This window comes from Hoplias malabaricus, chromosome 5, assembly GCF_029633855.1.
Source record: "Hoplias malabaricus isolate fHopMal1 chromosome 5, fHopMal1.hap1, whole genome shotgun sequence".
Lineage (NCBI taxonomy): Eukaryota > Metazoa > Chordata > Actinopteri > Characiformes > Erythrinidae > Hoplias > Hoplias malabaricus.
In genome coordinates this window covers 60,022,039-60,039,756 of record NC_089804.1, presented here as the reverse complement: position 1 = coordinate 60,039,756, position 17,718 = coordinate 60,022,039, and the positions used below count along the sequence as shown (strand labels likewise).

The 17,718-nt window shown below is 41.4% G+C and overlaps 1 protein-coding gene across 1 annotated transcript in view; it reads right to left on the bottom strand.

Moving 5' to 3' along the window:
• The window catches only part of LOC136697352 (neural cell adhesion molecule L1-like), an 82,755-nt gene that overhangs the window by 24,294 nt on the left and 40,743 nt on the right, over positions 1 to 17,718 (bottom strand). Inside the window, exons 5-10 of the mRNA XM_066672387.1 lie at positions 17,432 to 17,554; positions 11,568 to 11,738; positions 9,744 to 9,858; positions 2,990 to 3,174; positions 616 to 747; positions 347 to 490 (exon numbers count right to left, since the gene is read on the bottom strand). Of these exons, the coding sequence (XP_066528484.1) occupies positions 347 to 490; positions 616 to 747; positions 2,990 to 3,174; positions 9,744 to 9,858; positions 11,568 to 11,738; positions 17,432 to 17,554 (870 nt within the window). The remainder of the gene's footprint in view (positions 1 to 346; positions 491 to 615; positions 748 to 2,989; positions 3,175 to 9,743; positions 9,859 to 11,567; positions 11,739 to 17,431; positions 17,555 to 17,718) is intronic.

The following is a 17,718-nucleotide window of genomic DNA, read 5'->3' as shown; positions in this document are numbered from 1 at the left end:
GAGGATGGAAGTGTGTGGGTGGAGACTGAGTGATGATGAGGATGGAGGTGAGTGGATGGAGAATGAGTGATGATGAGGATGGAGGTGAGTGATGGTAAGGATGGAGGTGAGTGGATGGAGACTGAATGATGATGACGATGGAGGTGAGTGGATGGAGACTGAGTGATGATGAGGATGGAGGTGAGTGGATGGAGACAGTGATGATGAGGATGGAGGTGAGTGGATGGAGACTGAGTGATGATGAGGATGGAGGTGAGTGGATGGAGACTGAGTGATGATGAGGATGGAGGTGAGTGGATGGAGACTGAGTGATGATGAGGATGGAGGTGAGTGGATGGAGACTGACCGATGATATGGATGTAGATGTTGATGAGGCTGGTTCCGTGTTGGTTGGAGGCTTCACACTGATACACTGCAGTGTCATCGTAACGCACATCATTCAGAATCAGCGTTCCCCTGGAGACACGCCTCCTCGGCTCTTCATTTGTCTCTGTAACACACACACACACACACACACACAGGAACTCTGTTGACTCTCCCGGTGATGGCAGGTGTGTGTGTGTGTGTGTATGTATGTATGTATGTATGTGTGTGTGTGTGTGTGTGTGTGTGTACCTTGTATAGGAACTCCGTTGATTCTCCAGGTGATGTTAGGTGTAGGGATGCCCTCTGCCTGACAGTCCAGTCTCACTGTTTCTCCAGGAGCATAGCGATGACTTTGAGGCTGTTTACTCCAGTACGGAGCAGCTACACACACACACACACACACACACAGACAAAGTAGGAACTGTGCTCAGGCGATGCTGTGGACCAGCCCCCTGCCAGACACTCCAGGCACACAATGCCACCTCTTTCCTTGATGTCTTCCTAGGGCCAAGATATTGTACAGGATACATAGGGCAGAGCCCTAGGACAACATCAGGGAAACCAGCAGGAACAGAGCATCTCAAAGAAAGAGAGAGACAGGAGAAATAAAACCAGACAGGAGAAATAAAACCAGACAGAAGGGGGAGAAATGAGGGTGTTAATAGGTTAATGGTAAAGTAGGGGAGGAATTCCCCAGCGAGAAACCTCCAGGGGCAAAGCAACATCAAGAAACAGACCTGCAGAAGAGAGTATGTGATACAGAGTAGTGATACTATGTAAAACAGCTATGACACCAGTAGAGAGGGGGAACATGACAGTGGGAGATTAACCAAAAGCCTGTGTAAAAAGGTAGGTTTTCAAATCGAGATTTAAATATTTAGAGTGTGTCTGATCCCCCAACTGTAACAGGAGGCTATTCCAGAGTTGAGGAGATTTGTGAGAAAAGGCTCTTCCTCCTGCAGTGTTTTTCTTAATGCGAGGAACTAAGAGTAGACGGGCATCCTGTGAACAATGTGCATGTGAAGGGTGATAAGGTATGAAAAATTCAGTAAAACACTGCAGGCCTAAACCATTTTGAGCTTAGAGGAGTATTTTAAAGTCAATGCGAAATTTTATGTGAAGGATGAAAGAGCTGGGGTTATATGATCAAATTTTTGAGATCTACTGAACACACTGGCTGCTGCATCTTGAACTACCTGAAGCTTTTGCAGTGATTTCCACGAGCTCCCTGCCAGGATCGCATTGCAGTTATTCTAGCTGTCAAGTTTTAAATTCATGGACTAGTTTTTCTGCATCTTTTAAGGACAAGACATGCTGAATTCTGGCAATAATGCGTAAGTGGAAGAGGTTTATTTAACTTTGTCTGTCACATGTGATCACCGTATCAAAAGCTACTCCTAAGATTTTGATGAAGCTCCTGGGTATTAGTGTTAAATTAAAATGAATATCATCATTGCCAAGTGAATGTTTGTGAGAATCTCTTCCTAAAAACAAGAATTTATCATGAGAAAATGTTGCATCATCCAGTCTTTAATTCCTGTCACACAGTCTGTTGTTTTATGTAGACAAGCAACATCATTAGGTTTGGCTGATATATACAGTTGTGTTGTCAGCATAGCAGTCGAATTGAATACCATGCTAACAGCTTACTGTACTCAGTGGCAGCATATAGAGGGTGAATAACAGAGGACCAAGCATTGACCCTTGTGTATGATGTGAGGATTTATGATTCAGATAAACAAACTGATAAAGGTAAGACAAACAGAACCTGAACCAAGTGAGGGCAGATCCTTTAATTCCAGATTTTTCAGCCTATCAAGTTACATCACATGATCTATGGTATCAAACGCTGCACTAAGGTCAAGCAGCACCAAAACAGAGATAAATAAGAGCAGATGTGACTATGGGCTGATTTTGGATTTTTAGTCAAACTTTATCAGCTTAAAACTTATGAAGAACAATACCTTAGCCACTGCATCGCAACACCTCAGCAACCACATGGGATAGCACAGCATCTACCGAGCAACAAGTTAGCAACCATGTGGGATATCACAGCAACAGTCTAACAGCCCCATAGTAACCAATTATCACCTTAACAACTGCTTGGAATACCATAGCATCTGCCTAGTAAGCACTTAGCAACACCTCAGCAACCAACTGGGATATCATGGAAACTGACTAACAACATGTAACCAACCATGAGGAATCATAGCAACAAGCTAATGTCACCATAGCAACCACCTAGCAACTAGTATTCAACATTTATTTAGCAAACACTTGTATATGTACAATACATGCCCAATATAACTGCCAAAGAGTCACTTTCCACTGGCAGGACTTCCACAAACACTGGCATTTCCTTCAGGAAATGTATAAAACCCCTGGCAAAAATTATGGAATCACCAGCCAAAAAGTTGCCATTTGCAATGCCTTTAGTTTTTTGTCAAATCTATGATCTGCTTTTTTTCTACAAAATTAAACAACTGAAGGAACATCCTCAGAGACTGGTGATTCCATAATTTTTGCCATGGATTGTATATAGTTTACCAAGATTTACCCATAAAACCAACAGCATCTATCTCAATAACACAGTATGTGCGTGTGTGTGTGTGTGTGTGTTTACCCTGCACTGTGACGGCGTAGGAGTGTGTGACTTTTCCCAGAGTATTGCTGGCGGTGCAGGAATATTCTCCGTCGTCATTTTCTGAGATGCTGTAGAAGGTGAGCCAGTGATTGAACTTCTCACTGACTGCTGAAGTCGCAGAGAGGGATCCGTCCTTCTTCTCCCACACCACTGTGGGAGTGGGGCTGAGGAAGAGATCATCAATAAGCTACTGCAGTGATTCCAATGGAAACAACTAAAGTCATGAATTACTCTGTATAGCAAGTCTGAGCCAAAGATTTCTTGCATTGATTTCAAGTCGCCAAGAACCACCTCTTACTGCAGGAAAGTTGACTGACACAAAGGACCAATCACAAGTTTTTGCATGCATTTTGGCATGATGTGTGGAGGCAGGCTTTCAGGTTGGACCAATAGCAGAGCCAGTACAAAATGATACACGGATTTGCGTATACATGGATGTACAGACAGCAGAATCCTGACAGAGGGCAGATTTGTTCACTGGAAGTATCAGACTCTGTCAACTTGTGGGTGGAGCATCTGTGGCTGAGACTAGTAGTGAGCTGTGAGTAAAGTGTGAGCTGGATGCCCATATATAGAGCTGTTATGGTCATGAATGTGGTGTTTGAAAACTTCTGCAGTCATGTCCTGTGGGAAACCTCACGCTTCCAAACTGGATCCGTTTCTCTTCTGTGTATATTTCTCCCCTGTGCCCCTTGTTCTCCAGCTCAGTAGGTCCACCCATGCTTTGAGCATCCTTTTTTTAACTACCTTAAAGCATTTACCTTCCCCAGATTAATTTCTGAATTTTCCTTTGCTACATTAAAAGGTGCAGCGTTTATGTTCTAGTGCCTGCACCATTTATACCAGTATCAGACTGCATGATATTTTGGTCTTTCAAGACGTTCACTATGTCAGATTAGTGCCATAAATGTGTGCCGTGTCTTGATCGGGAGATTGGCAACAATATAAATTTGACACCATTCTTGAGACCGTTCTCTGTTCGCGTCATTGCGTGAGTTTTCAGAGCATTTCCTCAGTATTGATTTTCCACAAGAAACTGGTAATTTGTCAGAAATAACAAAATCATGTCAAAAAGCTAAATCAAATCAAATCAAATTTATTTATATAGCGCTTTTCACAACTGATGTTGTCACAAAGCAGCTTCACAGAATTCCAGTAAGACAAGATTTGACATGAAATGTAAAGACAAATGTAAAACCCTCAAGTGAGCAAGCCAGGGGCGACAGTGGCAAGGAAAAACTCCCCCAGCTGAGGAAGAAACCTTGGGAGGAACCAAGGCTCACAAGGGGTGACCCATCCTCCTCTGGTCAATCTACTGGTGATGATAGTTAGTAGTCCATGAGAACTTCAGTGTAGGGACAGCTTCAAGGCACTTGGTGGTTGCTGGAGCGTGGGCAGCTGGTCTGAAGCGTGGAGGAGGATCTCGACAGTCATCCATCAGTGTCCAGACAGACAGGTGGGCAGTCGTTTACTCGGAAAGATGTAAAGGGATGGAATTAGTTTTGAACTGTTTTGTGTTTGTAAAGTAGAAAATATGAAAATTTCCAGAGTGTGGCTAATGACTCCGGCAGATCTGACTATGACAGCATTAACTAAAAGGAGAGAACCAGAAGGACACACAGACACGGGAGCATCCTGAAACACTGGCATCCCTCCGCTCCACCGTCAACAAACCTGAGTGATCGCGAGAAGCGGCGGGACGACAGCACCAGCGTCTCAGTATACTATAATTCCCTGTGTCCATGGACCCCCCGGATCTGCCGCCTTTATCTATGGGGGAGCATTAGCTACCAAATGATAAACTAAACAAATGAGTTTTTAGCCTACATTTGAAGATTGCGACTGTGTCTGAGTCCCGAACATTTTTTGGAAGATCATTCCAGAGTTGGGGGGCTTTATAAGAAAAGGCTCTTCCCCCAGCTGAGGCCTTCTGAATTCTGGGAACATTTAAAAATCCAGTATTCTGTGATCTGAGTGAACGTGGAGGCTCATAATAGGAAATTGTATCTTGAAGATATTCAGGAGCAAGCCCATGTAGAGCTTTATATGTTAATAACAAAATTTTGTAGTCAATGCGGAATTTAACAGGCAGCCAATGAAGTGATGATAAAACTGGGCTGATATGTTCAAATTTTCTAGTTTTAGTGAGGACCCTAGCTGCAGCATTTTGAACTAGTTGAAGTTTTCTTAAATTGCTGCTGGTGCATCCTGACAGTAGTGCGTTACAGTAGTCAAGCCTTGAAGTAATAAAGGCATGTACTAATGTTTCTGCGTCCTGGAGGGATAAGGCATTTCTAATCTTAGCAATATTGCGAAGATGTAAAAAAGCTGTCCTAGTGATACTACCTATGTGTTGATCAAATGATAAATCCGGGTCAATTATGACACCAAGATTTTTTGCTGCTGAACCAGGTTTAACTGGAAAGTTAGCTAGATCTAAAATTAAATCTGATAATTTATTTCTTGTCACTTTTGGACCCAAAAGCAGGACCTCTGTTTTGTTGCTGTTTAGAAGGAGGAAGTTACGCAACATCCAGCCTTTCACGTCTTTTACACAGTCCTCTATTTTCTTTAATCTGTGTTTGTCATCGGGCTTGGCTGAAATATACAATTGTGTGTCGTCTGCGTAACAGTGAAAGTTAATGTCATGGTTTCTTATAACTGTGCCTAGCGGTAACATGTATAATGTAAATAATAATGGTCCTAAAATAGAGCCTTGTGGATTTCCAAATCTTACTTTAGAATAATTTGAATTTAGATTGTTTACTTTTACGAATTGATAACGTTCCGTTAAGTAAGATTTGAACCATAATAGGGCTGTCCCTGTGATTCCAACCATGTTTTCTAACCTTTCTATGAGAATATTGTGGTCTATTGTATCGAAGGCTGCGCTTAGGTCAAGAAGCACCAACAGGGATACGTGGCCTTGATCAGAGGCAAGAAGAAGATCATTTGTTATCTTGACTAGAGCTGTCTCTGTACTATGATGTTGCCTGAATCCAGATTGGAATTTTTCATATATATGATTCTTATGTAGATATGAACTAAGTTGTTGGGCCACAGCTCTTTCTAAGATCTTAGACAGAAATGGCAAATTAGAAATAGGCCTGTAATTAGACAGTGTACTAGCATCAAGATTTGGTTTCTTGATCATAGGTTTAATAACTGCTAGTTTAAAAGCTTTGGGTACATGGCCCAGACTAAGCGATGAGTTTACTATAGTTAAAAGAGGATCAATAATAGCTGGTAGTACTTCTTTGAGCAACTTTGTGGGAATTGCGTCAAGTGTGCAAGTTGTACAGTTTGCGGAGGTGATAATCTTCTCTAGTTCTAATTGTGGGAGTGGGTAAAAGGTTTCAAGTCTTTCTTTTATAGTTATATTATGTTTTATTTCATTCACATCAGGTGGCAGCCAGGATGGATTTGATCCTGTGGCTAGAGTTTGTTGTCTAATATTCTCAATTTTATTATTAAGAAAGTCCATAAAATCTTTACTGGTGAGAGTTGCTGGAATTAGTTGTTCAGAACCTGCTTGATTTTTTGTAATTCTAGAAAACACACTAAACAGTGCTCTCGGATTATTTTTATTATTGGAGATCAGCGAGGCCAGATATGCTGAGCGAGCTTTAGTGAGGGCATTTCTATACTCTATAAGGCTGTCCTTCCAGGCAGAATGAAACACTTCAAGCTTGGTTGATCGCCATTTCCGCTCTAGTTTTCGTAATGTTTGTTTTAAAGTACGGGTCTTATCGTTATACCATGGTGCGAGCTTTTTCTGTCTTATACTTTTATGTTTAAGTGGTGCTACCTTTTCTAAAGTAGATCGACAGGTATTTTCTAGGTAGTCAGTTAGTACATCTAGGTCCATTGGGTCTGATGGAGTTGGAACTGGGGTCGATAGTTCTGGTAGGTTTTCTATAAATTGTAGGGCGGTAGATGGTTTTATTATACGCCTTGTAGAATAGCGAGGGTTCTTACATAGATTATGGATAAAACGTAGCTCATATGAAATTAAGTAATGATCGGAGATTGCTGAGGATTGCGGTAAGATATTAATTTTGTCAATGTTAAGACCTAGTGTCAGAACTAAGTCTAAAGTGTGGCTGCAGTAGTGTGTAGGCCCTGTTACATTTTGAGTAATACCAATAGAGTCTAAGATTGAGGTAAATGCCTTTTTTAGTGGGTCACTTTCCTTCTCGAAATGGATATTGAAATCTCCTACAATTATAACTTTATGATTGCACACCGCTAGGTTTGTAGCAAAATCGCTGAATTCTTTCAGAAATTCTAAGTAAGGCCCTGGTGGTCTGTAAATGTTGCATAATAAAAATGCGTCCTTTTTTGTGACCGGATTTGTAATAATAGTGGAGAGAACCTCAAAAGAAGAAAAGGTGTCACATTGTTTAATATTAATTTCTAGGGTATTTTGGTAAATTACACATACTCCACCTCCTTTGCCTGATATTCTTGGGCTATGTGCATAATTATAGCCTAGGGGGGTGGCTTCATTTAGTGCTAAATATTCATTTGGTTTAACCCACGTTTCCGTGAGACAGAAAACATTGAATTTATGATCACTTATAATATCATTTACGATGAGTGCTTTTGAGTTTAGCGATCTTATGTTGAGTAACCCAAATTTTAGTTCTGAGGTGTTGCTGCTAGGTGTTGTGTATGATTTAATATTGATTAGGTTGCTGAAACAGGCTGATTTTGTTTTTCTACTTTTACATTTAGTTCGGGGGAAAGACACAGTCTCAATACAGTTGAACCTGGGTGACGCCTCAAGACAGTTCGCAGACGGTCGGTTTAGCCTGTCTGTCTGCGGCCTGGTCCCGGCTCTGGATTGTCAGCAGCTATCTACACTACTCTGCTGACTAACTAAAAGACTATGTGCTATACTGCAAGAAAGTAAGGCAGCACCCTCCCGCGTGGGGTGGATACCATCCCTACCTATAAGACCAGGCTTGCCCTCAAAACGTAACCAATTGTCTATAAAGCCCACTTGATTTTCGGAACACCTAAACACGTCCTAAATATGTGTAGTGTGATTCCGGCATTAGAAGCGCCGAGAGCCAATCATTTGACCGCAGTGAGCAATCACAACAAGTGCTGCACTGTTGTCTCCTTTGAGAATTGAATGCCTATTCTTTACAATGGGAAGCTTTTACTGACACAATGCTCGCTAGATGGTGCTTCTTGCACAAAGCTAACTTGCTTTTGGCCTTGTGTCACTCATTTTCCGATCTGCGTCAGATTTGTTGCTGGTTCCTACGACGGAGTTTTAGGGCCACGGCGTTGTCAGAAAAAATCTCGGAATAATTCACTGCAGTGTGTTGCTGAAGTCACACTATGTTATAGATTTCAGGAATAAACACTCTTCCACATCAGGGCCACAGTGTGATTAGTATTTAAACCCTGAATCAGTGCACGAACCCATGGCATGTAGTTTCACAGGACACAATTAATGATCACGAAAATTAAGGATCCAGAGCGAGTGGAACTCCGGCGCCCACGAGGCTCCATCGTGTTACGACTCGGACTCGTAAAAGAAACTAAAGCCTTATGCATCGCAGTCAGGGGCTGCACTGACGGGGGTTAGTCGTCATGTCGTGTGAATGCGTTAAATAAATACTGTGACTGTGAGTCTGTCTCTCTACATTTTATCATCAATAATAACCCAAAGTGTTTCTCTGCATATTCTGATTATATTCTCAAAATTATACAGACCTTTTTTACTCAATTATTCCGAGATTTTTTCCTCAGAATTATTCAGAGAATATTCTCTGAATCTTGTTAGTTAACGCTGTGGCCCTAAAACTCCATCATAGATTCCAGATGCAGAAAGGCAATGTTGCTGATTTTTACTTAAAAAATATATATATATATATATATATATATATATATATATATATATATATATATATTTTTTTTTTTTTAAATAAGCACCTAAACTTTAACTCCTAAGATCTAAGACCACTAAATAATTTAGGCACTTTTAAGAGTGAAATACCCATCAGTTTTGCTTAGATGTTAATCACTTTATCAATTTACTTACTGTTTACTATAAGCTCAATTATCTGTTCATTTTAACTGCAGCCTTTTCACTTAAATTAATCTGTAGAGTATTTTTAATTATTTCCGTGTGTCTTTTTTAATATTAATATAAGAAATATTTTCTTTATTTTTGATACAGAGAAATAACAAGAATATTTATTTTAAGTCTCTGTTTAGGGCTATGGAGAGTAACAGCTCTTTTAGTCCTTTTTTACCTTTTCTTTTGTTTATTGTCACTTTCCAATGAAAAACATGGATCTGCATTTTTGTCTCTTTTTAGTTTACTACATCATTTGAACACCGCCGCTGTTCTTCACAATGTGTGAAAATGTCATGATGAATGAACCAATAAAAATGTTCCAAAATTACTTGGAATAAAATAATTTTACATTGACTTCCATTGAAAGTTAAGATGTTTTTTTTTCCTTCCCCTGTAAAGGTACGCTTTTTTTGAGATACAGGTTTTTCATTATGTCTTGTTTTGAAAACCTCAGCTCTTGCAGAGTGTGTTTGTGTTTCAGCAGCCACCAAAAATGTAACACCACAATCATCCAGTTTATTGGAGAGGTGCTGAGTGAAAAGACACAACTGAAAAATTGTCTCACTTACAATATCTAAATAGAAAAATAAAACCAAAACAGGGTTGACTTCTAACTGTGTGTGTGTGTGTACTCACAGTCCATGTGGAATACACTCCAGTGTGAGGCTCTGTCCTCGGAGAGCGAGGTAATGGCTGCGTGTTCCTGGAAGACGATGGAGTTGTGGTGGTCTCTGCCTCAACCCCTGGTCCGCTGTAAACAATATGACAAATAATTTAAAGCTCTTTGGAGAGAGATATTGCTCAATATCTGCAAAAAAGCTTGCAATTAATCCCTGATGTTCCCCTCTTGCTCATCTCCCATTCTGTCTGGTTTCGTCCTCCATTTTCCAGGTGTCGTGGAGTAGTTACCCTCAGTGAAATTACATTAACTGGTAAAATTTTGCTCTTCATGTCTGCCATGGACTCTTCGGCTGTTTGACACAGCTCTGTCCCATCCTCAAACCCTGTAGTTTAGTAGGAAAAGGGATCTGGAAGTAGATCCCAAATCAGATCCAAAATTATCCAAAACTGAACTGCTGGTCCTCCCAGTCAAGCAAACTATTCTCCACAACATCAGCATCAAGCTAGAGTCCCTATCACCAAGGCTGTAAGAAACCTAGGTGTCATGGTTGATGACCAGCTGACCTTCACAGATCATGTTACCGCTGTAGCTCGATCGTGCCGCTTCTCCCTATTCAACATAAGGAAGATTAGGCCAAACCTAACACAACGTACAACACAGCTCCTCGTTCAGACGTTAGTAATCTCCCGTCTAGACTATTGCAACGCCCTCCTGACAGGTCTTCCAGCCTGTGCTGTGAGACCGCTACAGATGATCCAGAAAGCTGCAGCACACCTGGTCTTCAACCAGCCCAAAAGAGCACATGTTATGCCCCTATTAGTTGAGCTGCATTGGCTACCCTTAGCTGCTCGCATCAAATTTAAATCACTAATGATGGCCTTCAGAGTATTCACTGGTTCTGCTCCCATCTTCCTCAAAAGACTCTTAAAACCATACGTTAGCGCCCGCCCTCTCCGTTCCTCAAAGGAGCGCCAACTAACACGACCAACCCCCTGTACAGGTCAGTCGAGGCTATTCTCATCTCTGGTACCACGCTGGTGGAACGAGCTTCCAAGCACTATCAGAGCAACAGGAACCCTCTCTGCATTCAAGAAATCATTGAAAACCCAGCTCTTCCGAGAGTATCTCTGCACTGAAAGTCACTTATCACTTTAATGCACTTATCACTTCCTGGTATATTGCACTCAATGGAAGGTATTTTGTATAAATTGTGTTGTAGTTTGAATGTTAGATCCTCTTTTGTAAGTCGCTTTGGATAAAATGCCAAATGCATAAATGTAAATTTAAATGTAGATCAAAAGCAGATCATTCTTGGCTTTCGCCCCAAAGTAGTTTCATTTTTGTAGAACTAGTCTTGGTCTAGAAAGTATCAAAGTAGAAAGTAGATTGGTTTCAGAAACACCTTTTCTGCCATGCGTTTGATTGAAGTTTATATCTGAGATATTTTTTCCAGAAATGCTGCTGACCTCAGATTAATTTTAATTTAGCTGTTTATTTATGTCTTTTATGAAATATTTCTTTACAAACTTGTTATCTCATTTGAATGGTTACTGGCTTTCTCCATTTTTTCTTCATATACAGAGTCTACAATGGTGCGCTTTTTGTTTCCATCCCTTTTTCCCATTTTTGTCCCACTTGCCAGTTTTGGTATTCTGGAAATACATTTCGATTTGACAGTTTAATAGGGCTATTTTATGCAGTCACTCATGTTGATGATGTCACTGGAAGCTAAGTAAAATGTCCTGAATACAGTTTACAGAAATCTGATGGTAAAAATGACTGACTGCAACGTTAAAGTGTTGTAAAGGTTTCCATGTGCTGTGACCTGTGATACTCACATGGGGTAACCGTCAGAGAGATGGGCTCCTTCACTATAATGGTTCTCGCCTCAATGTACTGGGCATGACAGGTGTAATCGTCTCTGCTGTCTTCAACTAGCGTGTTAGCAAAATACAGATTACCATCCAGACCAGTGGTAACACGCTCACTCTGACTGATATGCATTAGCTCTGAGGAAAAACAAAATCAAAATTTAAACTCAAGAAAAAAATACATAATGCTTTGAGCCCTTTATTTCAATTCACAAAACAGTTTCTCAAATTTCAAAAAGTTCGTTAGACCTTTAAATGAAAATGCACTTTCATTTAATGACCTTAAAATATAAAAAAAAAATTATTAAAATACTGTAACCCTGAAATGGATAAGAGAAAAAAAAATATGAGATGATATTTTATTAAAATATATATTTTAATAATATTTATTCAGCAACATGGACATACAGAGCCAGAGATATTAATTTCCATTTGCAGTAATCTGTATAAAGCTTGATCAGACCAAACTTGGACACAGGCTTTGACACAGTGCATTATGTATGTAAGCAGCCTAAAGAAGACAGAAAGGGAATGTTTTATTTGTGAAATGGCACAAATGAACTTGGATATAAATAATGTACACATAGTGCAGCTGTAAAAACATCTTTGCTGGATATGAATACACAGTCCCTGGTAACTACAGCTGTTACATTTAATAGTCTTCCAGAAATTACCTACATAATGACTCACATTTCATCTGAAATAATGATAATAAAGACAGTCTGCTGTCATATAAACTTTTATCACAAACATTTACTTAATTTTAATGTACATTAATATAACATGAATTTATGAAGGTAGAAGAACGTAAACAGAAAAAGGTCCTTAATACTCATAGAAACCTCAGTGGGGCCAGGGAAAGTGCTGCAAAGACTCTTTCAAACTTATCTGTGTGGAGAAATAGAAACATGTTAACAACTCAAGGTCATATTTATTTACTTCTCTTGTCCAGAACAGACCAATAACGGCTAATATATTAGGTCCAAATACATCTCTGTTGAACAGTTTTGCTCAGGAGCGTAAAGCTCATTTTAGAGAATAGGCCACTGTCAGTTCAATGTGAAGTGGATGGGCCCAGAACTTTAGCCTGGTGTCTTAGGTCAGTTTGACTATTGCTAGCTACAACACAATACAATCCACAACACAATACAAACATCAAAATATATACGTAATATAAATTGCTTTGGAAATATAAAATAACTGATGATTCTGAGGACTAGATGAGGTGTGCAGTTCTCTGGAAGAGAGCACATGAATGTAGAGGAGTGAAGTTTCAACACATTATACAAAATGCAGCAGACAGTAAGAAGAAAATCTGTGAAGTGTGAGAGCATGGGTGATGTCAGAGGGACCTGATCCATCAGTGGGAGACTGTTCAGGGACAACACACCCCAAAGACTCTGAAGAGACATTCAATTATATGTAACACGTCCAACTTTTTATAAAGATAGGAAGAAATGTATATACTTACTTTAACTCCTGTAGCTTTGGCGGCACTGCTGAGCACATCCTCTTATATCCACAGTGACCATGGGAGGGGTGGATGAGCGACACAGTGAGTGAATCTGTACACAGAAAAGAGAATAAGATTAAAATCCAGTTGAATAAAACACACTTGTAAAAAAAAGATTAGTAAATGGCCGTGTACAGAACTAAAACATATTCATTTTATTGTGGGACATAACGGTGGAGCAGCAGGTAGTGTCTCTGTCACAGATCCAGAGTCCTGGAGGTTGTGGGTTCGAGTCCCGCTCCGGGTGACTGTCTGTGAGGAGTGTGGTGTGTTCTCCCTGTGTTTGCGTGGGTTTCCTCCGGGTGCTCCGGTGTCCTCCCACGCTCCAAAAACACACGTTGGTAGGTGGATTGGAGACTCAAAAGTGTGAGTGTGTGTCACCCTGTGATGGACTGGCGCACCCTCCAGGGTGTGTTCCCACCTTGCGCCCAGTGATTCTGGGTAGACTCGGGACCCACCGCTGCCCTGAACTGGATAAGGGCTACAGACAATGAATGGATGAATTTTATTGTAAAATTTATCTATCCATCCATTTTCCACAGCTTATCTTAGTCTGAGTCACGGGGAAAGAAGTCCTAGTAAAGAAACCCAGAACTCCCTCTCCCCAGCCACTGCTTCCAGCTCCTCTGGGGGCATACCAAGGCATTCCCAGGCCAGTCGAGACATGTAGTCTCTCCAGCGTGTTCTTGGTCTGCCCCGGGGTCTCCTCCCCATTGGACATGCCCTCAACACCTCACCAGGAAGGCGTCCAGGAGGCATCACCACCTCAACTGGCTCCTCTCTGCTTTTCTGCTCAGCTCTCTCTTCACCACAATGGACTGTTACAGAGCCGGCATTACTGCTGACGCTGCACCGATCCGCCTGTCAATCTCCCGCTCCATCTTTCCCTCACTCATGAACAGGACCCTGAGGTTTTTAAACTCCTCCACTTGAGGCAGGATCTCACGTCTGTACCATAGACTCAGGTGTGGAGGTGCTGATTCTCATCCCTACCACTTCACACTCGGCTGCAAACTGGTCCAGCAAGAGCTGAAGGTCCCAGCTCGATGAAGCCAACAAGACCACATCATCCGCAAAAAGCAGACATGGAATCCTGAGACCACTGAACTGGCAGATCCTGACACCACTTGACTATGCTGAGAAATTCTGTCCATAAAAATTATGAACAGAATTGGTGACAACGGACAGCCCTGATGGAGTCCAACTCTGACTGGAAACCAGTAGGACTTACTGCCAGCCATATGAACCCAACTCCTGCTCTGTTTATATAGGGACTGGATAGCTCATAGCAAAGAGCCCAGTACCCCATACTCCCAGAGCACCCCCCACAGAATATCCTGAGGAACACGGTCGAATGCTTACTCAAGATCCACAAAACACATGTAGACTGGTTGAGCAAACTCCCACCCACCCTCCAGGATCCTAGCAAGCATAAAGAGCTGGTCCTGTGTTCCACGACCGGGGCGGAATCCGCATTGTTCCTCCAGGATCTGAGGTTCAACTATCAGTTGGACTCTCTTCTCCAGTACCCCCGCATAGACCTTACCGGGAAGGCTGAGGAGTATGATCCCCCTATAGTTGGAACACACCCTCTTAAAAAGGGGAACCACCATCCCAGTCTGCCAGTCCAGAGGCACTGCCCCCGATGTTCATGCAATGTTGCAAATGCGTGTCAGCCAGGACATCCCCACAACATCCAGAGCCTTGAGGAACCCGGGGCAAACTTTATCCACCCCTGGGGACCTACCACCAAGGAGTTTTCCTACCACCTCGGCCACCTCAGCCCCAGTGATAGACAAGCCCTCCCCAGGATCCCCAAACTCTACTTCCTTTGTGGAAGACGTGCTGGTGGGATTGAGAAGATCCTCGAAGTATTCCTTCCTCCACCTAATGAAGTCCCCAGTCGAGTTCAACAACTCCCCATCCCCACCATATACAGTGTTGGTGGAAAACTGCTTTCTCCCCGAGTCGCCTGATGGTTTGCCAGAATGATCTTGGAGTCGACCGAAACTCGTTTTCCATGTCCTCACTGAACTCCTCCCACACCCACACATTTCTTCAGCTTGACAGCCCCGCACACCTGGGGTGTCCAGCACCGAGTGCAGGGATTGACTCCAAGAGGCACAGACAACCTTGCAGCCACAGCTCCATTCAGCTGCCTCAACAATGGAGGTCCGGAACCTGGGCAACTCCAGAGTGAAAGAGCATCCAGCCCCTCTCAAGGAGATTGGTTCCAGTAAAATTTTTATTCATTTCATTTTTGTAAATGAACCCACAGGCATCTTTTGTAACCTATCAAAAACAATCATATTATATTACGCAACATAATGCATCAGGTGAATCTGAAACTGTAAACATTAGTTAGCTGAAAAAATAGAAACTCACCTCGTCTGAACTGAGAAAGAGGGTCCAGGTGTTCTAACAATCTGCTTCCCCCATACAGCAATCTTACAGACATGTTAATATTATTAGTATAGTAAAGTATTTAACTTGCAGTATCATTTTTAATTCAGCACAGACACCATACTGTATTCAGCAAAGACACAATATATGTATACACACACACAAACAACCACTTGTGGCATTAGCTGGAGGCACCAGAATGCATCTGCTGCACCATTTAAGGTGGAAAAGGAAATTTCACTCAAGGAGCTAGCTTAAGGATGGTGAGATTTAGGCGATTTATCAAAATATCCACCTAACAGTAGAGTTTTATACAGAGCTCTGTTATAACACTGCACGACTCTAGGTCACTTACTTTCGGCTGCTGGAATAAATGCCTTATTTAATATTTATCATATGCTTCGAAAGTTTAAAGTCTGCTGTGAAACATCAAACAATTTATGTGTATATTACATACTAACAGTTTATTTTACAAAATAACTGACGTGGCAGTGCGTTAACAAAGAAAAAAAAAGTTAAAATGAACAGTATTTTGTTTAGCTTGGTTGCTAATGTTAACTAGTTAGCACTGTTTGACCTATTTACTTACAGAACTAATAAAATACAAAAATTCCAACTGGCATTATCCAACATTTATGGATAAACCATAAACCATATCCAAACCTATAACATAGTACATTAACGTTGCTAAATTTGATTGAATGTAACCTACCTTTGCCGAACCGAAGCATCCAGGATGATATTGGTTGGTGAAGGTCGATTGGTGGGTCCTTGCGCTGTTTCTGCTGTTTTCCTTGGCGGTACCGGGCCGGATCCATATAATTACACTAAACTCACGTGTGGAAACTGACCCTGTCCCAAAGTCGTATGGAAGGCACGGAATGAGTGTGACTGTTATGCCTATTTACACATTAACTTTCTTGTTTTATTGCTTAAATAAACACACTGTAAAAATGATGGCACATTAAATGTTTTTCAACCTTTTGCAGAATAAAGAGCAAAACAGAAATTGTGCCATTACTTTTGCAGGAAATTGCAGCCTTTAGAAAAGCAAGTCTGTTTACCATGGGACCAAATATATGCCTGGGTCTACATGGTCATGCTGCATTACAGCTTTAGTTACAAGTGGTATGTAAATTCAATGTGCAGTACCAGCAGGTGTTCCAGTTGAGACAATTTAAATAAACAAATAAACAGAACAGACCATCGCCCTGTAGGGGGAGCTGTGTCTAAGAATTCTGGGTCTTAGCTGGATTTCTCTAAGACTGAAACAAATGGGAATGGTTAATTCAGTGACATTCAGAAGTTGTTTTTATCTCAAAGTGTGCCACAGATATTCTCAAATCTCTCTATCAGAGAGAAATCCGGCCACACACACACATCCCCTAATACAGGCATCCAGCCACACCCACAACTACTTACACAGGTATCCAAACACACCCACATCTTACACAGGCATCCAGCCACACACACACACACAACTCTCTATAACAAAAATACTCCTCACTCCAGAACCAGAAATCCACTAGGTGGAGTTGGATCACATCCAACTCCGCCTACATTCCACTTTGTCAGCGGAAAAGGTTAGGTTGTACTAGGAGGAGCCAGTTGTAGTCTAATCCAATGAAAACACAATTTGGGAGGAGCTGGATCATATCCAACTCCTCCCAATGGATTTCTGGCTCTGCAGCACCAGTCTTCTCCCTTATACTGGCATATATCTATACCCACATTTCATTTTATGGACATCCTGCCACAACCACACATCTTTATACAGGCATCCATCCACACCCACACATCTTTATACAGGCATCCATCCACACCCACAACTCCTTATATGGGATCCAGCCACACCCACATTTCCTCATATGGGTGTGACAGAAGTTTGAGGTTAGTTTGAGTGAGTTAAACTCACTTTTGTCCATCCAGAAAATGCTGGGGGCCACTGAAGTTTCTGGGAGGTTACAGTGGAGCACCAGAGTTTCTCCTTCTTTCACATTCTTCCTCACTCTCCCTTCTTTCGGCAGAGAGGGCAAGGCTGTGGAAAACAGACATAAACACAATTATTTACATTTCTAAGACAGGATAATTTACACAAGATGTATATTTTACATAAGATTGTTGTCATGGACGAATATCAGTGTACTGCATTTTTCTTTTTATTTAGACAGGTAGTATGCGACTTTCTTTTTCCATGAGTGT